The 24,700-nt window shown below is 39.5% G+C and overlaps 1 protein-coding gene across 2 annotated transcripts; it reads left to right on the top strand.

The window, feature by feature from the left end:
* Nucleotides 1–79: 79 nt before the first annotated feature.
* st8sia3 (ST8 alpha-N-acetyl-neuraminide alpha-2,8-sialyltransferase 3) lies at nt 80–24,700 on the top strand. 2 transcript variants are annotated; one of them, XM_040053394.1, is made up of 5 exons: nt 80–1,093; nt 12,041–12,070; nt 16,032–16,151; nt 17,445–18,002; nt 20,230–24,700. In XM_040053394.1, exons 1-5 carry the CDS (start codon nt 840–842, stop codon nt 20,510–20,512), a joined length of 1,245 nt encoding a protein of 414 aa, XP_039909328.1. In that variant the 5' UTR covers nt 80–839; the 3' UTR covers nt 20,513–24,700. The 2 variants fall into 2 exon arrangements, with proteins under 2 accessions (XP_039909328.1, XP_039909329.1); XM_040053395.1 differs by lacking the exon at nt 12,041–12,070 and having other exon boundaries at nt 82–1,093.

Here is a 24,700-nt window from a genome sequence, read left to right as displayed (position 1 = left end):
CATATTCTGTTATTTAACAAATACTGAAAGTCTACGCAGCAGCAGACTAACACTCAGTCTAAACTGACGGCTGCTTTGAAACGAGCTGAAAACAGTGAAATGTTGTCACGTGTCTGCAGATCTGCGTCTATAGACAGAGCGACACATGACGCCTCAGCTGCCTCCTCTCTCCTGCTCGCTCTCTCTCCGCATCTCTGCCTCCATCAGGACACCCAGCTCCGCCTCGGATGCTGCTGGAACTGTTTATCTGATTACCAGATACACGAGCTGCGCTTCCTTAAAGCGACACCCTGGCCTTAATTAATTACACTGCCAGTGAGAGAGAAAGAGAGAGAAGGAGAGGAGGAGAGAGAGACGCCGAGGATGCAGTGCCCACCTCCTCCCTGCAGGATGCCGCGAGCCGCCGCTTCATCTCCTGCCTCGAGGTTATGAACTGTAATCTGACCCTGCACGCCAGCAGGAAGACCCCCTCCTCTTCCTCCTCCTCCCTCCTCCTCTCCATCCTGGGATACATCCACGATCAGTGCGTCACGCGGGTTTTTCTTCCGCTTTCTCTCTGCATCACGCTCAGCTGATGAAACTGGCAGCAAACGCGCGTCCCTACAGCCTGCACGGCATCTATGGAAGGCGTTTTTAGGTCCGCGTGTGAGCGTCCTCTCTGCTGTGCTGGCGGCCTTCCTGTGTTTCTGCACTCCTGTTTCGCCGCCGGTACTTTTCCGCTCGCACGCAGCAGATGAAACCCCGACTCCCTGCCTCTGCGCTTCCTCCCCGCGTGGGCTCTGAGACCTGCGTCAAGCGCGCCTCGTCCTCTCCGCGTCCCCGCCGTCGCCGTGCCGCTGATGCGGTGCGCCTGGGTGCTCGCTTTCTCCTCGTCCTGGCCGGTTCCTGATCCTCTGGGCCGGAGGGCCAGCCTCCTCCATCGGGGCAGGATGGTACGGTTTGTGAGCGCGCTGGGGCTCGTCATATTCAGCGTGGCGCTGCTCATCCTGTCTCTCATCAGCTATGTCTCCATCAAGAAGGACTTCCTGTTCAGCACCCCGAGATATGGACACAACGGCGGACCCAGGATGTACATGTTCCACGCGGGGTTTCGGTGAGTCCAGGCCAGGCTGTGGACCTGCAGGTTGTTTGGATCGCAGCAGCTGAGTGTTTGCTTTTTATTTTTCCATCAGTAGGAAACCGTTTTTTGGCGTTGGTCACACTCAGGCGAAGGCCTCTCTGCTGGGTGAGGCCTGCCTGCTTTTTCATTTTTACTCAAGCTCATTTCCATAATTTACACTCAAGAATGTCCAGAAGTATGTGGACACCACATTCCGTAAATAGCCTACATTGTAAATGTAAACAATGTCCACGAATTTAAAGTTGAATTAATACACTTAAACATCTTTGAACCTTAACCTTCTCACTCATTTTTGTGTCCACACACTTGAGCTTTAAATGTTTCATTTCATTTTTTTCCGAGTAATGAATAACTGCAGTTTTTATGACTTCCTCTTTGGGTTCAGTAATTTAGTAAATCAGTGCAGTGGGTCTTTGTCAGAGGGGAAGCATTTAAAACAGTGTAACCAAGGAGGAAGTGCTAAAATCTGCAGTTCCTCCTACTTAAGTAACTGCTGACTTTGGAGTCAGTCTGCTTAAGGAGAGACTCCAGTCTTTTCGGTTTTGCTAAAGTAATAACTCCAGTAAGGACATTGTTAAAGACACGGGAAACAAAACTCTTATAATGACTCAGCAGTCTCAGAGAGTGTCCATGTTGTTGTTCAAAACTGTAGCTGTGTGTATTAATGTAAGGAATTCAAATTAAAGAAGATACTCTAACTCACCCAGGTGACCTTTACATAGTTTTTGAAACATGTTGTACTTCTTAAGTCTAGCTTGTCTTGCACTGTTTTCTGGTTTAGACTTGAGATCCTGATTTACAGTGACAGAAAACCACAGTGTTAAAGCACACAGTTATACAACCCCAATTCCTCAAAAGTTGTGAATCTGTGTAAAGTGTAAATAAAAAAATAATAACATGATTTACAAATCTCATAAACACAAATCTGAGGCAACTTCTCAGTTTTGGGTTTTATAAACTGCTCTCACCTTTTCTGTTTTGTCTCTTATGTGATAAGATTAATGCCACTTATGTCTGACAGCCAGCACAGGAAACAGCTGACATATCTCCCTAAAGTTGAAAAAAACAAAAACAAAACCCACATGAGATCCATAACGAATATATTTATATAACTGAAAAGAGAACATCTATCTCTATGTGAAAGAACAGGAGCATGACTTCCTCTCTCTTCTGTTAAATTTCCAGGAAGTCAAGGCTACAGTTTCTAGCACCTGTTTAACAAAAATAGCAGTATGCTCTTCCTCCAAATTCTAAAATTATTTTCACTACAGATGTTGCTACAGATTAAATTTATAGCCTCCCGTTTCCCCGTCTTCATTCTAAGGTCAACTAAACTAAGAAAAGCCGAAACGGGGTCCACAGGCCCACACAGTGTGGTACATCCTGTTTACTGCTAATGCTACGCCTGTACTTGCAAGTGCAGGTGGGACTTCTGTATCACCCCCTGATTAGGTGAAAACAGATGATGGTGGCAATTTGATCAAAATTTATTGATCAATTTGCAGTTAATACACCGTAGAATGACACTGACTGCTTCCTAACTCATCACTGGTGGAAGGCGTTTTTTCCCCCACTGAATAAGGAGACAGCTTTGTCCTAATAAACCGATCTAAATGTGGTACACGTCAGTGTGTTTTCCAGTCAGTGTGAGTGTGTGTCAGCCTGAAGAAAAACAGGGCATCTGTCACTTAATCCCACAGCTGTGAACTAGATCAGCACTTCTCACTCTCATTTACTTTTATAAGTTTTATTCTAATGAAGGAAGACGTACGTTTTGCTCTTATGAAAAAAACCCCATTTGCATTCATCAGCCGCTTTATTACACCCAACAAACTACATGTTAATGCAAATATCTAAATGAGCCAGCTACGTGTCAGCAATCCAGTGCATTTAGGCATGTAGACATAATCAAGATGACCTGCTGAAATCCAAACCAAGCATCAGAATGGTGAAGAAAGGTCATAAAGTGAATTTGAATGTGGCATGGTTTTTGTGTTGTCAGACAGGCTGGTCTGAGTATTTTAGAAAGTTCTGATGTGCTGGGATTTAACTGCACAACCATCTCTAGGGTCTGCAGAGAATGGTTTGAAAAAGAGAAAATATCCAGAGAGTGGCAGTTCTCTGGGTGAAAATACCTTGTTAATGCCAGCAGCAGAAGACAGGGTGTCACTCCTCTCAAATAATAAGAAGAATCTGAGGCTACAATTTGCACAGAATGTTAGAAAAACATTGACTTGTCTGATTAGTCTGGATTCTGTTGTGGTGTGTGGATGAAACGGTCAGAATTTAGTGTAAACAACGTGAAAATATGGATCCGACCTGTCTCTGATCAATGGTTCAGACTGATGGTGGTGATAGTAGTGGTGGAATAGTGTTGTGGATATTTTCTTGCCATACTTAGAGCCCCTCAGTATGTACTGATCATTATGTAAACGCCACAGTCCACCTGAGTATTGTTGTTTATCATGACCATCCCTTTATAAGTACAATGTACCATCTTCTGATGGCTGCTTCCAAATTCAAATTCAAAATTCAAATTCAAATTTTATTTGTCACGTACACAGTCATACACAGTACGATATGTAGTGAAATGCTTGGACAACTGCTCGTGACCTAAAGAAAACAAAAAAGGAAAAGGCTATGAATAAGATAGAAATAATATGAAAAATTAAAAAGGGTAAATTTAACTAGGAAGGAATAAAATATAAATTAAGGTTAAAAATGAAATAATTGTACAACACAAATTAGAATGAAGGGTAAATTTAACTGGGAGAATAAGATAAAATATATAAATTAAAGTTGAAAATAAAATAACTGTACAACAAAATACACAATATTCCAATTCCAGCAGGATAACGCAAAATGTCACAAAGCTCATTTGTGCCGCAAAGAATTAAAGCAGTTCGGAAGGTAAAGGTGTGTCCAAACTACAATATCAAGGTGTACCTAATAAGGAGTGTATATTCCCAGTGTTTACGCAGGACTTCTGGCTAATATATGAACCAAAGACATCAGCGGGTTCATCATAAGTGGTTTATTTAGTCATCAGTCATTTAGACACACTCAGATTACAAAGTTCTCTCAGATCTGACCTCATCTGTCTCCAAATTCCAGGTTTTATACTAATTCTATGCCAGTAATGTGTTCATTGTATAAAAGTGGCAAAATTGATGTAAATCCTCATACAAGCCAGTATTACAGCTACTGTCAGGTTTGTCTTTAAAACATTATTCCTCATAAAGACTGATTATAAACATTAAGGATTAGCTTGAGTTACATTTACTGCAGGAACTTACAGTCTAAATACAATGTAAAGTGCATTTCCACAACATTAATTCCGTCAGTACAACAACATGTCATCAGTCATGTCACACTCGCTGCTCTGTAGCTTCCAAATTATCTCTCCTCCTCAGTGTTAAGCTGATCTTCCTACAGATGTTTCACATTCAGTAAGGGGGGTGGGGAGTATTTTGTGAGCCGCTGGAAAGTTTGTAAAGTGAAACATCTGTGCAGAAAGTAAAACATCCTAATAAATAAGCTGTCTCCCTACGGTGGCCCCTAGAGACAAAGCATGTACAAACTCCAAAACACTTACAAATTCCAAATAGCACACACAAACTCCAAAACACATACAAAATCCCAAACACTTACAAACTCCAAAACACATGCAAAATCCAAAACATGTGCAAACTTCAAATCCAGGACGCTAGGGGCAGTGTTGAGCTCGATTTGCAAAATAAACGGCAAGTTTGTTGCAAACACATGGGCTCTAGTCTCCCTCGCGCTTCCGAGGTTGCCTAGCAACCATGATACTAACAGCTGGAAACGTGTCATACAACTTTGTTTGACAGAAATGAAGGAGAACATATTTTTTTCATTTGTTTGTTTGTTTCTACAAGAGCTTTGTGTGATTTGATAAGTATCTGAGGCTGAGACCACAGGACAGTAAAACATGATTTTTGGGCTTCATTTCTGTACTGAACAGTCATTTAAGATTAGTTAGTAAATAACAATTAGCTAATGTTGTTCATGAGACTAAAGTCATATCACTTTTGTAATGTAAATATAATATGGCCAATATTATGGTTATTATATTAATCATTCTTAGCTATTACAGCAGTGAACATGAACTCTGTCAAATACTGAGCTTCAGTACAGATTCAAGTTGCAGTTATTTACATGTCTTATCACCTTAAATCTTCACTGCCAAATTTATTTGCCACTGAAGCAGAAGGATGGCATCTGAATAAAACCTCTCTTGACATGCCTAGATGACATTAAAGCTTGGTTGGCTCTAAACTTTTTAAAATTTGAATGAAAACAAAACAGATTTGTTGGTGTTTGGACCCAGTGGCCCCTGTGAGTCCTCTTCTTTTCATTTGGAACCCCTGGAAGTTTATTTTAAACCTGTTGTTACTGCCCTTGGTTTTAAGTTGGACCAGTCCATTTTTATCATTTAAGGCGACTGGCAAGAGTGAAATCTTTTCTTTCTAGGCAGCACTTTGAAACCGTGATCCATGCTTTTATTTCTTCCCCTGTGGACTACTGTAACGCACTTTATGTGGGGGTCAGTCAGTTGTTACTCTGACATCTGCAGCTGGTTCAAAATGTATATTGTTAGTGTATATATACGTGTATCATATATAAGAGACAAATGTTGTTCCTTCAGTATGTTGGCATTACTAAATTTGGCTCAATGCTTACATACATGTGTAAAAAGAAAATGTACAAGCTGTGATAACTGTGTCTGATAAAAATGAAGAGTAGACTGATATATTAAATATTCCTTTGAGAAAATCAGACCCTGTCATAACTGCTTTAAGTCATACAGAATAGATATCAGAGCCTTAAACAGGCTGACTTCTGCTAAATGGGTCAAACTGGGCAGAAAGTACACAAACACATAACATCCTTATAGAATATGATGTAACACTTAAGATCAACTTACCTTAGAATATATAAAGCATATAAACAATTACAGCAATATGATGCAACAAACACAGCAGTGCTACTAATCCAAAATACTCAAAGCTTCATAGAACTGAAACAAACATTTATTTTTAGCTCCATTCTGCTGCTGATACATACTTTAGGTTTCTGAACATTAAACTTGTTGCTGCCTTTCATAGTGTGTAACTTGAAGGCCCTGAGTACTTTCTCCCACACTGAAAACACTGGAATGATAAAATGATTTGAACATTACCTAATAAGACTGATTCAGGACAGACAATTAGTTATGTTAAACTTTTCTAGCAGTCCTTCACAAACAGGGAACAGTCTGTCTATTCTCTCCATCTGTCAGCTGCTGCTGGCTCTTCCTCCTCCTCTTCCTCACACACTGTTGAGTTTGTCCTGGTGGATCATCAGGGGTGCAAAGCCTCACAGATGCTGTGCAGCAGTGGGTAACTCAGTCTGTCCTCACTCTGGACACTTGCAGGTGTCACACATAGAAATCAAATGTGTGATAAGCTGCAGGATTCAAACACAAGTGTAACTTATAAATACATGTTCATACTTTTATTCCACAATCAGAGAGAAAGAAACAGAGAGAGAGTGCAGGACAGACAGACAGGTGACAGTCTCAGGTGTACACACTGCTACAAAACAGCACAAGAGAAGCAGGATTTAGTGTTTGTGTTATTACGCGTGCTAAACAAGAACAGTGCCCAGATGGTACAGTGGACACATGTGTGACTCCTGTGATTAAAGCATCTTTCTTTCAGCTTAACGAGTGAACCGTCAGCTGACTGACATGACTGATTTTAATTACGCATAAAATCATCAGATTCTCTGTAAGATTAAAGTCAGCTATTGAACGGTGTATATTTTGAAGTAAAGGCTTTAAAACCAAGTTAGTACAAACGTCGCTAATGTCACATAACTTTCCCGACATGTGGCCAACAGTAATGGTTTAATGTTCTTCATTATAAAAACATTTGCGCATAAATAAGTGACATAATATTCAGTACTTACTAGGGGTGCAACGATACACAAAATTCACTGTTCGGTTCGGTTCGATACTTTGGTGTCACGGTTCGATATTTTTTCGATACAAAAAAAATGTTCATGCCTTTTTAATTTGTCATTTATTAAAATTATAAATATATATTTTAACTCAAAAGTACAGTTTTTAAATTTAACCTCTGTGCGTGTTTTTTATTTTGACAGCGAATGCGCACCTGCGGACCACTTATGTGCAGCCCTGGTTATTTAGCTCATCATATTGCAGCCACAGAAATTATTTTGTCCATGAAACCATAAAGCTGCACTTTCTTTTTGCCTTATAGTCTGATTTGTCATAACTTCTCCGTTTTGCGGTAAGCTTTTCTTTGGCTGTCACTTCTTCACCCTGACCTGTCTTATTTGGCTCAGCAGAACTAAAATATATATCGTGCTGCTTTTACACACACACTCACATAAGCTCAGCGATTCTCTGCGCGATCAACCTCTCATATGTTTAAGCTTGCTGCGGGAGATTTCACTTGTCATGTTTGCATAGTAAGCTAACGATTAATAAGACGATGTCAGAGGAATTGGTGCACAAATTATCATCACTCACAGATCAGTGCTGTTGCTCTCTATACACAGTTCGGACGATTGCAAAGTGAAAGCAAAAAAACAAGCGCAAATTCAAACGCGACTTCAATATGTCACATATTGACAGTGGCTCACCGATGCCAATGACATAATTACCCAGCTACATTTCTGAAAGAATGCAAAAGCATTGACATATATTTTTCCTTCCTACAATAGCCCGACGGGCAGGGAAGAGATAGATTTTGGTAGCCCGACTGAAAAAATCGCTAGCCCCAGGACGTCGGGCTAGCGATATTGCAAGCCCTGTATCTGATTGAGGAATCACTCATCTTTGGAAAAGAGAGTTTATTACAGAGAAATGTCTCTTTCCAAAATAAAAGCTATACTATCCGCTTCTTCTGGGCTATATTCTCAGCAGCATAAGGAAAATCATGTGCTAACAGCTGTCTAAATGACTCGGCTAAAGTTAGTAGCATGCTTGTTGTTTTTGTCTTTGCACTAGGATGATGTCGGCGTAAATGTGCAGTCATATTCGTTGTGTTCCCACTAGTGCTTTCAGGTTAATCTCGTTGAAATGACCTTAACGCCACAACACGGCAAATCTCCGTTAACGAGCTACCGCCGATCGCCCCGTGCATGGGGCTAGACGGCCAACACGTTAACGAGCTAACTGCGCTAACACACTAGTTCCCACCCATGTAATTGAGCATTGCATGGCACATCCAACATACTGTTTTACTTTAGTCCATGACTCGCTTACCTTCAGGGTCATACGTCACATGAAAACCAAAATAATTCCAAACGCCAGATCTGAATGAGGGTGGGGGAGGTCCATGTTGCAAGGAGAGCTTAACTTCTGTCTTGCTAGCTTGCCCTGCGCTCTTCCTTCTGACTATGCTGTCTGTGTTGAGCGCTCAGTGGATCTGCGCTCGACAGTGCAGCCTAGGCGGAGTAGTCGAACGCAGATTCACTGAGCGCTCAACATAGACAGCATCGTCAGAAGGAAAGTTGATAAATAATTACAAATGTTGTATTGTTCGATACATATGCGTACCGAACCGAAAGCACTGTATCGAACGGTTCAATATCGATACGAATATCGTTGCACCCCTAGTACTTACTTCTGAAAGTTTTACTCATCGGCGGCTCCGCTTCCGCCGTTTTTTTTTCGGCAAAATTATCCACACCACCGCCGCGCTATGAAGACTGGAATATGTTGGGCCATGAAGGCTACACCGACCCATCCTTAAAATTCAGGGAAATTAAGGACGCATTTGAGGGCCGCATTTCGAGCAGCCTTTGAATTGGGACAGCCTTCGTCGTGTTGCTGTGACGTAATCGGCCTTAAAATGCGGCCTTTAAGGCTGCAGACCCCAAATCTGGTCATTGGTACTTCCTGGCTTGTGTAGTTACTAGGTAGCAAAAGCTCAACACTGCTCCTAGCATCCTGGAGCACTTCCGTTGTGTTTTGGAATTTGCAAGTGTTTTGGAGTTTGTAAGTGTTTTGGATTTTGTAAGTGTTTTGTATTTTGTAAGTGTTTTGTATTTTGTAATGTGTTTTGGAGCTTGCATGTGTTTTGGATTTTGTAAGTGTTTTGGAGTTTGTACGTGCTTTGTCTCTAGGGGCCACCGTAGGGTCTCCTGTATACGGTGCTTAACACATTCATTAAACCACCAACAAATGTAAAGTTTATACCACAGCTGCCCTAAATTGTCAGTAGTGGTAATTACCAAAAATCATTTTTATATTTCTGATACCATCAATACACCTGTGTGCACAAGCTGTTAATCAAAATTATATTTTTAATTCTAAAATATTATTATTGCTATCCCTGAAATTTCAAATGTACACCTAAAAATAGTAAAGCACATTATTATTATTTTATCAAGATTACAGTTTTACTTGATTACTTACTTCCTGAAAAGAAAAAAATGTTTTAGTGGTTGAATGTTATTTGTGATTAATTTGGAATTTTTCAGAGAGATTGGCCATAAAAGAAAAATTCAAATAATTTTTTTTAGTTTTAAACAAGTTTTTGAAATATCTCTCTCTCTCTCTCTCTCTCACACACACACACACACACACACACACACACACACACACACACACACACACACTCTGTCCAAATATTTATAGTGTTCTGTTTGAAAACTGCATTTGAAAGCACAATTTCCTTTTAGCATTAGTTGTGATGCAAAAGTACAGAAACTTTGCTCATAAAAAAGTGAAGTGAAAAAACCTGAGATTAACTTGGGGGATGTCCCCTTCCAGGTCATCTCTTTGTGCAGCTTTGCACAGCTTCCTGCATAGCTCCTTTCCATTTTTCACCATTCACTCGTCTTAGATTTGATGATTAGAGCTAAAACTCTGCCTCCGACCCCATGAACACAAAGTGGTCCACACAGCCCAGACCTTGGAGGTGGCCAGGTGTGCCCAGTTTTCTAAACTGGATTCCCAGCAACTTTAGCGACTTATGTTTCATGTTTTGATTGGTTCCTTAAACTTTCCTTTCAGCCTGTTGTGTGGCAGGTCTCATCTGTAGACACTGGAGATGTGGTGTGGTTTGCTTCCAATCGGTCACACTGGCACCACCTGGGCCCAGTCTGGCAGTGCTCTAAGCCCTCAGTGTGGTTCTCCTCCCTCAGCCACCTTTTGGATGTTGTTTGGTCTTTTATTTGATTTTCTACACTACACATTTCATACACCATTTCTTTACTCAAGCAATCATTTATACCACTGATTGCATTGATTACACACACCAGTTAAAGTTCTTTCCTTGTTTCCTAAATTTGAAATAGTTTAATTGGCATTTGTGTGCATCCCCCTTGTGAGATTTCACACCAGTGCTGGAGAACTAGAGCCCATACAAGTAGCAAACAAAAACCTGGATGATATCGAGGACTACCACAACAGTGGCCTGGCCAGCAGTTGGTGTGGACCGGGGATGGCTGGTCAGCAGCTACTGATTGACAGACCTGATGGATAAAAATATAACTAAGAAAGAATGATAAAAAGTCACCAAATATACAAGTGTGTGTGAAACAATGAACCACAGTATCAGTAGGTCTAATGCACTTAAAAAGGTGTTGACATTTTTCTGTCCAGTCATGCAGCAGACAGTCATTTATCTTAGAATATGAACAGAAAACATCAGGAGCTGCTTTTCACAAAGACTGATGGCAGAAATCACCTGTGCTAAAAAAAAAAAAAAGGAAGAAGAAGCAGGTTTTAGTAGGGACAGTGCAGCTGAGCTCCACAGAAATCTGTAAATCTTTGCTGTCCGACATGTTGGGTCATGTGCGATGTTCAAACAGCGCAGGTCTGATGAGGGCTCTGTAGGCCGGCCGGCCGTCCTTGGCTGATTTGATTTACAACACGAGTGCCGCATTCATTTTCCTCCCGCCTGTAATAATTTTCCCCCTCGCTTGCTGCCATCGCAGGCCAAGGTTACGCTCAGAGTGAGTTAGATGTGGAGCAGAGCAGCATTTTTAAAAGAAAGCAGTTTGTTAGTGGACAAGTTTCTTGTCATGTTGTTGCAGCGTGAGCCCTAATTTATCATCAGGAACTTGGTGATTGCTCTGATCACTGTGCAGCCATATTGGATGGAGAAGGTTTTAGTCCATGTCATGAACTTTCTGCCTGCCAATCAATATTACAATTCAAATGATATTAGTTATCTTTGCTGTTATATCTTAATCAGGAAGAAAATGTCACTAGTTTCTCATTGCTTTCTTTCTGAAGAGGAATGAAAGCAATGCCACAGCTTCTGAAAGTAAATCATGCTGATGAGCTGTTTTGTTAAGATATAAATAATCTCAAGGTTTCAAGCTATCTCTCAAATCACCTGCTTTGTATACAGTAACAAACATAGCTAGATGCAGGGAGCTATAGTTATGGAGCTTTTCTTTTTTTTGCATAGTCTCTACATGTGATGTAATCTCAACCAAGAGCTATCTCACTCAAAACCACATGTACCAGCCTCTTAGTTGTACTCGCTGAAACATCAGAGGGTTAAAAACATCTTTCAGACTCTTGTAACCGATCCATTTTGCCAATGCGGAAGTTTCTTAGAAAAAAATAAATGTACCGCTGTTCTTGATTGAAAATGCCTGTTTTCACTTTCCCATTACAGTGAAAGTATTTTTGTTTAAATCTGTGCTTTGTTGTGTGTGATGATTGGAGGTCTTCTTATTTTTGATACTGCTGTCACAGTTATAAATGTGCTGTTGAGCCATTTAGATGATTTGCGGTGAGTATTTGAAACGCACTATAGCCTCTGCATGCCTGGTCTCCAGCTCCAAAGTGGTGGGTGTCATTTGAAATGTCAATGAAGAACGAGTGAGTTATTTATCTTTTCTTTTTGTTTCACGCCCCTCCTGCAGTGAGAGGCCACCTCGCAAACCCGACCTGAGGTGAATAAAGAGTGCTGATGCTAAAAACGGAAGGATGCAGTGCAATCCTTTCTTTTTTTATATCCGGGTTTATGTCAATCACATATGTATCAAATGGGTATATGTATGTCAGTCGACTGCTGTTAAAGCTTGACCTGCCAGCCTACTTACCATCTTTCAAGTCAAATCAAAATTAAGATCCCGAATGCTCACTTGAGCCCTGTTAATGTTGTGGTGCTGAATTTGACATGGCATGAAGAAATGTACCATATATATATATACATATGATATATATATATATATATATATATATATATATATATATATATATATATATATATATATATATATATATATATATATATAAAAATTAGATGTATATTTGTATATTGTAACCTTACTCAGTTTAAGCAGAGGTTGCAAAATGATTCAGCATTTCATTGTAATCTGTGAGCATTATAATTTGAGCATACACAGCTAAATACATTCAAAAATAAGAAGTCTTACATACAAGCTTAGATCCTTTCCAATCTCCAGTTTGTAGAGCTTTAATGGTAAAAATTGTATTTCATGCTGATTCAGATTCAACTCCTAAACTGCAAAAAATGTCTGCAAAAATGTCAGATGCTACAGCAACGGCTGAGTTGCACAGACATAATAGAGGCCGAGCCACCAGTTCACTAGGGGAAAATGTGCATTCTCTAATTGGTGGCAAGTGACTAGGTGGCGGCAAAGAACTTCGTTATGATTGCTTTAGTTGCTAGCAGATTGTTGCCTGTAGTTTGCATGAAAGATGCCAACTTTTATAACTTTTATAACCTTTGGGGTTATGTCAGAAAGGGTATCTGGTTTTAAAGTCTAACAAAACAAATATGCAGAGCTACCTGCTGTGGAAATCTTTTGTTGCACTGTCTAGCTTCACTGCTGCTCAGAGCGTAGTTGGCAAGTGTTTGCAGACAGGTTGGTGTCTTCCATTCAAACTACAGGCAACCATCTGCTAGTGAAGAAAGCAGTCATAAGCTGTGTCCCAAAACGTAGGCTGCATCCTTCGGAGGCCACATTTGAAGGCCAATTACGTGACAGCCAGGCGACGAAGGCTGTCCCAATTCGTCGACTGCTTCAAATACGGCTCACAAATGCGTCCTTCATTTCCCCGAATTTGAAGGATGGGTCGGGTGTGTCCTTCGTGGCCCACCATATCCCAGAATAAATAGCACGGCTCAGCCAATTTCAGTTTCCAACAATGGCGACTAAGCTACTAAGTTTTAATATTACTCTTATTACTCTTTCTGGGTCACAAAATAAACTTTTAACATATTTTCAGACGAGAAAGTAGCCGTGTAAACTTCAAATATCTGCTTGGTTTATCAAGACATCGCATATTTGCAAAAGTGCTCCGACATTTTCGGAGACGTCTGTTACCCACCCGCTTGATAGCTAGCTGGGGGGTTCAATGGTCACTCGAGCCGGCGAGAGCAGTGGACTCCCAGCTTCATCGTTTTCAGACCCTGCTGTCTTTCACTACTCAGGTTAAACATGATCTATAAGTCACTCGGATAACTTAAAAATGTAATTTTTTTTGAAGGCTAGACCGTCCCATTTCACAGCCTCGCACTTCCGGCCTTCTCGGTCTTCGAAGGACCCGGCCCACGTAGACTGCAAAGGCTGGGTCCTCCGAAGGATGCGGCCTACGTTTTGTGACACAGCTATAGACTTTCAAAAATCTCAAGCAAACTCCATGCCAACTGGTCAGGGAGTGCATATTTTTCCCTAGCAACCAGTCATTACTGGCTTGCCTGGTAGGACAGTCCAAGTTACCTCTGTTGCTTTCTGGACTGTCCTAATGCAGTCACCTGCACGAACCTGGTTCTTCATGGAGGATAAACATCAAGGACTTCAAACAGTATTTGATCAACTATTATTTGCCTATGTCATACTAGAGACCTAAAATCTTGACATTTTGAAGTTTAGTCTGCGGCAGGAAACTAGTCTTAATGACTCAGTTTTCCCAGACAGGGATTAAGCCTTGGAATAAAACTTTCCAGTGGAGACCTTCATTGAATTTTTGTTTTAGTCTAGGCTTAATTCACTATATACAAAATGTCGAGTTTTCATTGCAAAAACCCGGTGTATAGAAATTCTTTTAAAATACTTACCTGATGAATCTCTTTGTTGAGTCTAGGTTTTATTACAAATGTTCAGGACGATTATCATTACCGAGAAATTAAAGTTGAGCCTTCTTGCACTGCAAATAAAAATGTTCATCTTAACACGTTTGTTTTGTTATTGATGTGAATCAGTGTTTTAAAAGCATCCCAAACACAGACACAGTGAATGAAACTGTATTAGGCTGAACAGTCAATATTTCCTCAATGTCACTATGAATAACTTGTTAAGATGGACAGAGTTGATGCAACTGTTTGGCCTTATTGCTAATTTTTCCACAGAATCCCGAAGAGTCTATTCTTTGACTAAACCAGATTCGCATGCAGGAAAGAGACTGAAAGTCTGCATTTACATTGAGCTGAGTGTAAATGAATGAGCTGTTTTTCACTGCAGCTGATTTCCAAATGAACAGAATGATAGATATTTGCAAAATGGCTCTTTAAAGTCTTGCACATTTCAGTAAGTTTCTTTTGGAAGCATTTTAGCTTTGTGGAGAAAAAGACAAAATCTGATTTATGAATGGAGAGTTCCCATCTACAGTTCCTGTCTTATTTATATTTTCATGTAATAGTTTTAGCCATATTGTTTTTGTTACTTTTATTAAAACATCACTGTAAAGAAGTTGTGAAAAAACACCAGCTGGCAATCAGACAGGTTTTTAAACAATTCAGCATTTTTGGTTCCAGGTATTTGCCCAACTAAATATCATTGAGTATTTGTGGCTGTAGCAAGAAAGGCTGGCATGCATGCTGCATGCACGAGGTGCGATCAAAAGATGCTTGGCCATATCAGTGCAGTCCCTACTCATTATCTGGACTACTGGCCAGATTTGCATCCCTGCAACTTCATCTTTTTTAAACTTTCTTAAAAATGCAAATAAAAGTGGAATGACTAAAGTTTTGACACAGTGGAAGAAATCAAGTGCTTATTGTAGAAGGAGTCATGCTGACCTTGATGGAAAGATTGTTCAAATTTGATTTTTATTGACTACCTTAGAACTTTCTGATCACACCTCGCATACTTTGTGCAAGAAGACATAACAACATAACAGTGCAAGAAGCTGCTTCTCTGGATGGGCTCCAACTCCACCGCTTTGGACTGCTGCTAGTGACTGTAATCCATGTTCTGCTCTGCAGCTTTGGTGAGCTCAGCGTAGTGGCATCAGCTCCTTACCTTTTATGGATCACTGGGCAACACTCTGTAGTTGGTGGTATTGGACACTCTCTCTCCAGAACAGAACAACATTTACAGTCGCCAGCTGCAGTTCAAGGCACTTATCGGTGTCTGAATGGTGCTGAGGACCCACCAGAGCACAAAGCTGACCAGCATGCAAGTGTTAAATGCTATATGAAAAAAAAATAAATCTCAAAACACTTGGGCACTCATACCAGTATAATATGCATGTTTGAAAAAAAAAAAGATTTCTTTAATAATTAGCTTATTCTTAAAAAACACGCCCGTTGACTTCATGTAAAGATATGCACAGGATGAATATTTCTGACACACTAAAAGTGTATTTAGTATATTTATTCTCAGACTGTTGCTGTACTATTGTACAGTTTCTAGTTTTATTCAGAAGCCACTAAGCCACAGTTTTTACTACCAAATAAAAATGTGTTTATATCCTGGCTTGTTCAAAACCTGCCTGATTGCCTGACTTTTTGTTATTATGTCCATTTGATGATATTCAAAGCTGCTTAATGGTTTACCAAAAAGCTAAAATGCTTCATAAAATATTTCTAAGTGCAACTGCATGATTTACTTTTATTAAAAAGAGGACCAAGTTAATTGACATGTCTCTGCCTCCTCTGTGTAGCTCCCAGTTGGCGATGAAGTATTTGGATCCAGCTTTTACTTCTCTGACCAACGCTCTCAGCGAGGACCTGCAGAACTCATCTAAATGGAGGCACAACAGCACTGCTTTTAACCAGCAGAGGTAGAACACACACACACACACACACACACACACACACACACACACACTAACACACACACTAACACACACACACACACACTAACACACACACACACACAAACTGTCTCCTGCATTGGTTTCTGATGGTCTTGAAAGCTTAACATGCTTTTAGCACTCCCAACAGCAAGTGTTAGTTGTGAAAAAGTTTGCCACATTTTTTGTGTTAGTGAAAGCTTTGGGTAGCTGTTCAGAAACACTTCACTGAATCCGAGCCCAGTATCACTTCTGTTTACTGATTGTGGACCATTTTGAAACTCTTCTGGATTAGTGCAAGATATTTTTTGCTAAATAAAAGCATGAACTTAAAATTCATCTAGTAGATTTTTCTTTGTGGATAGAGCTGCTACTGACCTATATTCTACAATACAAAAACATACAAGTCCAAGCTATGTGTAGTCATAGCGAATCACATTAAAGTCCAGAAGTTTGATGCTAATCTAAAGAAGTTTCAAGTCTGAAGTTAGAGCATCACTTAAGTCAGTTAAGTGTTTAGTCACATTTTAAAATACAACCTCCTGCTCTAAAACTGAAGGCACTTTTCTCAACAGACTCCCAACTGTTTAGTAGAGTTCGCTATCAGCCAATGAAGATATACCTTAAACCTCTTAAGATTCTTTTTAATGGCCACCAGGGGGCAATACCTGTGGTTGCAAGAAAGATTTTTGGTCCTATAGAAGTCTCCGGGAAATTGGCCTTCTAACCTGACCTCAGTAAATAGTTTCTTGATGAGTTTATGGGCTTAGTCAAATAATAGTCTCAGATTTAGGTTACTCAAGGCAATCCTACAATCATATCTGCCTCTTGCTTCTCACATTTGGCTTCAAAAGACAAAGATGGTCATTATGAAAACACTCAGATAGAGCCATCAAAGCAGGACTTTGGAACTGTGGTTGACATCATGTAGCTACATCCATCTTTTATACTATCTATGGTTACCACCAATTTTCAGACCCAAATCTATTTGTGTCAAAATAGAGTTCAATGTGCCCACACAAATACAAGATACAGGATAAGAACTCTGGTGCCAGCAAAGTGGAGGGAGGAGAGCCTTTCTTCCTGAAGATCGACTACATATCAGCTTCCAGTCCTACTGCCATCACCTTGTCTTGTTTATTTATTTTTGTCCACCTGGAACAACTCCCAGCACACTTTCACTGCACATGCTTTTGTAGTGTTCTACCTGGCTGACTTTCTCTGTGTTGTCTGTTGTAGCTAAAAAAAATCTCAACAAGGCAATATATTTCCATCTTGCAGGAAGGAGATCTCTCAGTACATCGACATACCCCACAACTTCACGCTGACTCGAGACTCAGTCCGAATCGGTCAGCTGATGCATTATGACTACTCCAGCCACAAATACGTCTTCTCCATCAGCGACAACTTTCGCTCTCTCCTCCCGGAGGTCTCACCAATCCTCAACAAGCACTATAACGTATGTGCTGTGATTGGCAACAGCGGCATCCTCACTGGCTCACGCTGCGGTCCCCAGATTGAGAAATATGACTTTGTCTTCCGCTGCAATTTTGCGCCGACTGAGATCTTTAAAAAAGATGTTGGGCGTCGCACCAACATGACGACCTTTAACCCCAGTATCCTGGAGAAATACTATAACAACTTACTAACTGTGCAGGACAGAAATAACTTCTTCCTTAGCCTGAAGAAGCTAGATGGCGCCATTCTGTGGATCCCTGCGTTTTTCTTCCACACGTCGGCCACAGTGACGAGAACGTTGGTGGACTTTTTTGTGGAGCATAAAGGTCAGCTCAAGGTCCAGCTCGCCTGGCCTGGAAACATCATGAAATATGTCAACAAGTAAGAAAAAGCAGACTATTAAAGTACATTCAGGTGTTAAATCATTAATATCTAGTACGTCATCAGTCCACATCTCCACATGTGATCACTATGTCATTAGTAGCAGTAAAACATTTTATAACTCTACTCATTAAAAATAAAGATGTATACTTAATATAAATTTGGCTGATCTCCTCTTCAGTGTCTTCTGCCTGTGCACCTCTGGACCTCTTCCAGATGAGGAATTTGCACTTATATTTGTATGTCTGTGACGTACACTGTATTGTCTTCATTGTGTTATAAAAACAAAAACTCTACAACTTTAGTTTCACATTAATGAAGACTTCAAAAAGCCGAGCCGGAAGAGGAACAGAGCTGCATAAGGAGGCAACCCTGATGGCCAAGACTGGCCAAATTAGGACTGGCCAGCATTTCTGTGTGGAGTACCCTGAAGGGAATAAATGGTTAAGAAGATAGGGGGATGGTTTTAAGTCAGGAGTCTGTGTGGACAGATCTGTTTTTGAATATAACCCCCCAGTGGCCGTTAGATGAACTGCAGTTTTGGCCTTTTATTTTCTGAGGTTGTAGCTGAGTTTTTACAAATTTTGTTCTAGGGTACATATTTGTGTTCACAGTAATGAGGAAACATGTTCTTCAGTCCAACAACGCAACTTATTGATGACTTTAATAGTTTTTGGACAACAGTAGGGTTGTTGGCTGATAGATTAATTTCTGGATTTTGGTCTTTAATTGATTTGTTTGACAAGGAAATCTCCATCATCAACGTGAACAGTAGGTTTACTAGATAACTTTTTTCTAAATATGTCTTGTCATTGTCATTGGTAATTATTTACCTTTTACCTATGATGATACTCACATTTCATAAGGTTGTCAAAGTGACCTGTTGAAGTTCAAACTGAGCACCAGAATGTGGAAGAAAGGTGATTTATCTGATGCTGAACGTGGCATGGCTGTTGGTACCAGACGGGCTCTGAGATTTTGGAAACTGCTGATTTGTGATTTTTTTTCCAAACAACCATCTCTAGGGTTTCACATTATTGATAATGTTAGTAGATCAATATAGACTAAAATCTAAAGGAATGGTTCCAGTATGTTTTTGAATCTATGCCATGAAGGATTAAGGCAGTTCTGAAGGTAAAATGGGGTCCAACCCACTACTTGAATTAGTCTCTGAGTTTTTTGCATAGCTCATTAAGATTAACAGCTGATCAAATTCGGTGCTTTCTGCTTGTTAAAAATGGACATGCTCACAACTGGATTTCATTTCCACCCGGTTAGCTTGGTCGTCCCTGTCTCTTAGCATTTAAAGGCTGTAGCTATTTGTGCTTTCTCTCTGTCTGTGTTTTTAAATGTCCCTCATCCACCTCAATCCTGTTTAAACAAACTAGTAGAAACTGGCTGACACGTGGCTGTTTTATATTGAGCTGTATTCTATATGTCAAAAGAGGAGATTTAGGCTCAAAGCCGGATTATAAGGAAACAGCTATTTAGTGAAAGGTATGGCACACAGCTGTAACAGTGTGTGTGGAGAGAGGGGGATTTAAGTTGGGTTCTTAGTGTTGTAGTGGCAGAATAGGGCTGCCCGTACAGTAGTCTAATCTTTACCAATCCCATTAAGTCTACCTGCTCTGGAAGAATTACCACTTTTAAGCAGCTCAGACGGCTTTCAGCGCTGTAAGGACTCTTGAAGCCGCTTTTGTTTAGGCCAGTTTGGAGAGTTTCCCCCTTTGTGATTCTTCAGAGCAAAACTGCCACATTAAAGCTTCAGCAGATTATGTCCTATCAATAGAGTCCTATTTTCAGAATTTTTGGGAATGATTTCTAGAAAAAAGCAGACAAAAGTGGACAGGATGATATTCCTTTATCTCCGTTTACCAAAATTCAGGTTTTTGCCTAAACTGTTTAAAACAAGGGGGAAATAACTAGGAACAAAAGCAGGAAGTCGATGCTAAAAAGGATCAAAACACAGCAAAAACATTGCAACAAAAGTACAAGGAACATGTCACAGATAAACTCAGTGGTTTGTTGCAAATCCTTGATTCTAATATTCTTTAATTCTAATAATCGCTTTGCATTTATTTGCCACTTAGTTATTAGGTCATAGCATTTTTCAAGTGTTTAATAGTAAAAGTGATATAATTCACTTTAAGAGTGAATAAATAAAGTTGTGAGTGCCTGAATTATTAATTTAATCTGTGACCAGTCTCTTGTCATTCATACTCCACAGCTACTGGAAAACCAAGCAGCTGTCGCCGAAGCGCCTGAGCACAGGCATTCTGATGTACACGCTGGCTTCTTCTATGTGTGACCAGATCCACCTGTACGGTTTCTGGCCCTTTGGCTGGGACCCGAACACAGGCAAAGAGCTCCCCTACCACTACTACGACAAGAAGGGCACCAAATTCACCACCAAGTGGCAGGAGTCCCATCAGCTGCCAGCCGAGTTTAAACTCCTCTACAAGATGCACACAGAAGGACTGCTGAAGCTCTCCCTCTCCCACTGTGCTTAGGGATAAAACTGTGGCAGGTACCGTGCTCCTTCAGGCTCCGATCCAGCACTTCCACTGGCCGGAATTACAGAAAGGGTGAGACAAGCAAAGTTGGGACTCCTGCCGTTTAGTCAAAGGCAACAGCTTGACTGTAAGGCTGAGTTGGTGCAGTGGAGATCAGCCTGAGATACCAGAGCAAAGGCTCGTAATCGTGCGCTCAAGATGAACTGTGACAGCTCAATAAACAAGCAGTGTGTTAATTTTCTACTGCTCATAAATCTACAGCTGAACAGCACTGCGTTTAGTTTCATTTTACCACAGAAAGGTGGACTGTCATGCAAAAGCTGGTCTTTAGACGAGTGTCACAGTGCTGAATCATTTAATAGCTTTTTAATTGCAGTTGTGGTCTTTCACAGAACTAATGCAGACACATGCAACATAAAACAGCTCCATCCAGAAATGACAGCATGTAGGCCAATCAGATTCAAGCACATAGATCCAGGCATGGCAAAAAACATGATTTTGTGGCTGTTTTCAAAAATTGCAAAGTGCTGTCTTACGTTCGTTATATATTATAATAAACAGCTGTGTGGCGCTGGGGTTTGGTAAACCCTCAAACTCAGAGCTCTGACATTTTGGGGGTTTTATTTCTTTGGTTTCTTTGCTGTTTTTGGTCTGAAAACAACAATGCTGGGATCATCCGCATGTCAGGGACCACACTGACAAAGTCTGGAGGTTGGATGTATGCAGGGTCCTGACAATATCCTAGATTTTATTTTTGCACATTAGAGTCATATTAAGAAAAGAAGATGAAGCTTGATGAAGATGATGATGAGATCAGAATACACAGTATTTTGCCTTTGACCAAGATACATTATCAGACTACATATCTTTCTGTTTTCAAAACTTCTACAGTGCCACATACAAAGGAGAACAAAAGGAGGGACCAGGTTTGGCTTTCTTTGCTCCACCTGACAGCTCCAACATCATTATCAGTCTTTCCTTTTGCCATGTCTCCTGTTGTGCTATATATATATATATATATATATATATATATATATATATATATATATAAGAACGCTCAGTCTCTATATTTAGCACAGTGAAAGGATATAGTAGATCCTACAGTAGTGCAATCGGTGCCTGGAGAAGTCTCTTTTTTGTTTATTTAAGCAGCAGGTATGATATAGTATAAACGCCCTGTGCTACAAGCACTAAAGTATGAAAAAACTTATTGCATTTGTACTTCACTCTCCAAAAACGAAGTAGTATTTTACATATATTCACTTAACTCTATCTGAGTTTGTGTCCATCTGATGAATGTAAATCAATTTTTCTTTCTCCTTTTAGTCTCATTAGCTCATTCCTTATTCCCGTTTCTACCCTGCTGTTTTTATTTGTTTGTTGCGTATGAGTGGTTTGAGAACCTTTGATTTCTAAAGTGAACCTCCTGCTAATGTTAGAGCTATAAACAGAGTAAACCGTGGAGTGAACGTCACTTTAAAAGATCTACTTTTAAAACAAATAACTATATGTTTCATAGGGATAGTAGGGCTGAGTGATTCTTTTGAATATCATTTAGGAAAAACAAGATAATTGGATTAAGTGTTGGAGATGGAGCCAAGACGATGAAAAGAGCTACTTTGGTCAATACGATTTCTGTAGAAGTAAATTATGACAAGGTTTAGGAAAGGCTAGAAGCTCTGAAAGGCAGGTTGGTACAAAGCAGAGTTTGCTTTGCAGCCAAAAGCAATTCAATTCTCTACAACTATTTAAAATATTTAAAATTATTTATTTATTTATTAAATTAAATAAATGCATGATTCTTGAATCAATAATCACATTAAATAATCACAATTACAAACAATCCCAAATCCCAGCTGATCTGTAAAGTTCAATCACAGACTGTATTTAAATGATGGAAATTGTGACGTCACAGTTGATTAGTGCGGCAAGGAAGCTAATTTACCATATTAACTTCTTTTTAAAAAAAAAAAAAATTCAGTATAACCTGAAACTACCAACTGAGCCAAGTCATCAGAAAAGTGTTCACTTCACATGGCAAGAAAGCCGAACTGCTGAAGTTGCCCCCGACTGGCTTTTAGAAGTAATGTAGATTTAAGGTACTTCTGTATGGACCCAGAAGCTACGTCCAGCTTTTATAAATGCAGTTTAAGAGTCCAGCCCAGCTAGAAAGAAATAAAAAGTCATTAATTTAAGGTGACTAATAAAAAGTTAATTTAAGATGCATCAGCAAAGCTTCTTCTTCTGCTTTTACATGGAAAATAGTTCCTATTATATTTTATTCAAGTCCACTTTGATAGAAGTTGTGGCATTGTAGTGTAGTGCCTCCTGGATGACCACACGGGGCCTCGCCTTCTCCCTCTGATGATGAAATTTACATCACTTGAACCTTTTAGCTGCTTGGCTTTAGCATCGTGTTTTGGGCCACGTACAATTCACCACTTTATGCCAGCAACAACGAGACTTTTTACAGACTTTCAAAAAATCAGATTGAGCCACGAAGACATTCAAGAGGGAATTAGCATTGTCAGCACCATCGACACAATGTTAAAATTTTTGTTTGCTGTTTTGTAAAATGGGCTGTGCGGTAACATTTCCTCAGTGGTGTTTAGATTTACCTTGTTACTCAGTAAAACAGTGAACCTGCCACAAGTGAATGGAAAGAGTTTAAAAATATAGTATAAGAATAAGATGTGTTTATATTTGTGTTTATTTATTAGTTTTTTAAATCATGTCTAAATTTTATTTTGTGTAAAGGGACAACACTGGTAAATGTACAGGTTGTTCGTTTTAGCAGGAAGACATGTGTTCCCTCTTCCATATTGTTTTTTTTTTTAAAGAATGACGATGATGCAAGTCCAGATATTTGACTGACCATTGGTCCATTGAGACGCTGTTATTTTGAACCTTTACTGTTAGAAAATACTAGTAAGACAATGGAGAGAGCCTGAAGTGGTTTTAACCTCAACTTATGATCAAGAATCGGTCGTGACTGGCACGAGACTCTGTTGCTGTAATTGTGGAGAATTGAGACTTTAACATTGAAATAAGATAGAGTTATTATAAAGGGGTTTTTTGTGCTTACACAACAAAGTCTTTGTTTGTCAGCTTGTTCATTGGTTTTATAAAGTATAACAAGCACAAAGATAAGACAATTAAAATATCAATTTTCTTACTGTCATTAATCCCTGTTTGTAGTTGTTACAGAAATGTGCACATTTTTCACAAAATATCCCAGGAGGCACTTTTCATTTCATGGGAAAAATCCACCATCGATGTAAAAGTTTTGGCACTCTTGGCTTTCCATACATATTTGCATCAACATACTCAGGTTTTTGTGGAAAGGTACAGTTGGACAAACTTCTTTTATCATTACTTCCCTGAGTGTTTTGTGGTATGTTAATCTTTTTCTCTTTTTTTGCTGTTGCTTCTGTGTATATGTGTTTTTCAAATCCATCAAATACTTTTTCATTTGTAGTTAATTAGAGATGATTTAAGACACCACATGCTACATGAGAGAAATTCCATCATAAGCATGTTTTGTTTTTAGGCACATCAAATATGAATTATAATATTTTTACATGCTTTTTATCTCCAAGGGAGAGTTGTGTCTTTGTGGATTTTTAATTTTTTTAATTTTTTGTGTTTTGCAAAAATGAGGGAAACTGGGACTAATTTTGTAATCTGCAGCTCAATTTTTGCTGGATTTCACTTATTTTTCCTTTTAGTGTCCTAAAATTTTATTCCAGAAAGATTAAATATGATGTTTTAGGGAATTAAAGACATAGAGATTGCCGTTGTGAAGGTTATGCTATTTTCTGACTTGAGCTGAGTTTTACAAGATGTTCTCATGTTTTATTTTTGTCTTTTTTCTTCTTTCTTTTGTCATCTTTTATTTTTGTAGTGTAAAATAATAGTAAAATATCAGGTAACAGCTTTTACAGAATGTATTTTTTCGCATTGTGAATGAAACTGAGGCCGGCTCCATTCACGTCCATGTCTTCAGAGACCAATGGAGGAAGATTCGTGCAGGAATAACATAAACTAGAACCACTTTTAGATATATTAAACAATATGCTGTAGATTTAATAAAAAGTTTAAGTCATCCAGTACTTGAAAGAAACTATATCTACTCTGTATTTATTTCATTATTTAGTCATTAAATAAATTAAATGATCAGTTTGA

The sequence above is a fragment of the Simochromis diagramma genome, unplaced genomic scaffold (genome assembly GCF_900408965.1).
Source record: "Simochromis diagramma unplaced genomic scaffold, fSimDia1.1 OVJJ01000596.1, whole genome shotgun sequence".
NCBI lineage: Eukaryota > Metazoa > Chordata > Actinopteri > Cichliformes > Cichlidae > Simochromis > Simochromis diagramma.
The sequence above is the reverse complement of the archived record's forward strand: the minus strand, read 5'-3'. Positions and strand labels throughout refer to the sequence as shown.

What these genes read in the sequence shown, in the direction of transcription:
- st8sia3 (XM_040053394.1), top strand. Translation starts at nt 840, where the DNA reads ATGCGGTGCGCCTGGGTGCTCGCTTTCTCCTCGTCCTGGCCGGTTCCT. An exon ending in CCTCGCAAACCCGACCTGAG is followed by an intron (nt 12,071 to 16,031) that starts GTGAATAAAGAG and finishes TCCTCTGTGTAG; the next exon opens with CTCCCAGTTGGCGATGAAGT. An exon ending in ACTGCTTTTAACCAGCAGAG is followed by an intron (nt 16,152 to 17,444) that starts GTAGAACACACA and finishes TCCATCTTGCAG; the next exon opens with GAAGGAGATCTCTCAGTACA.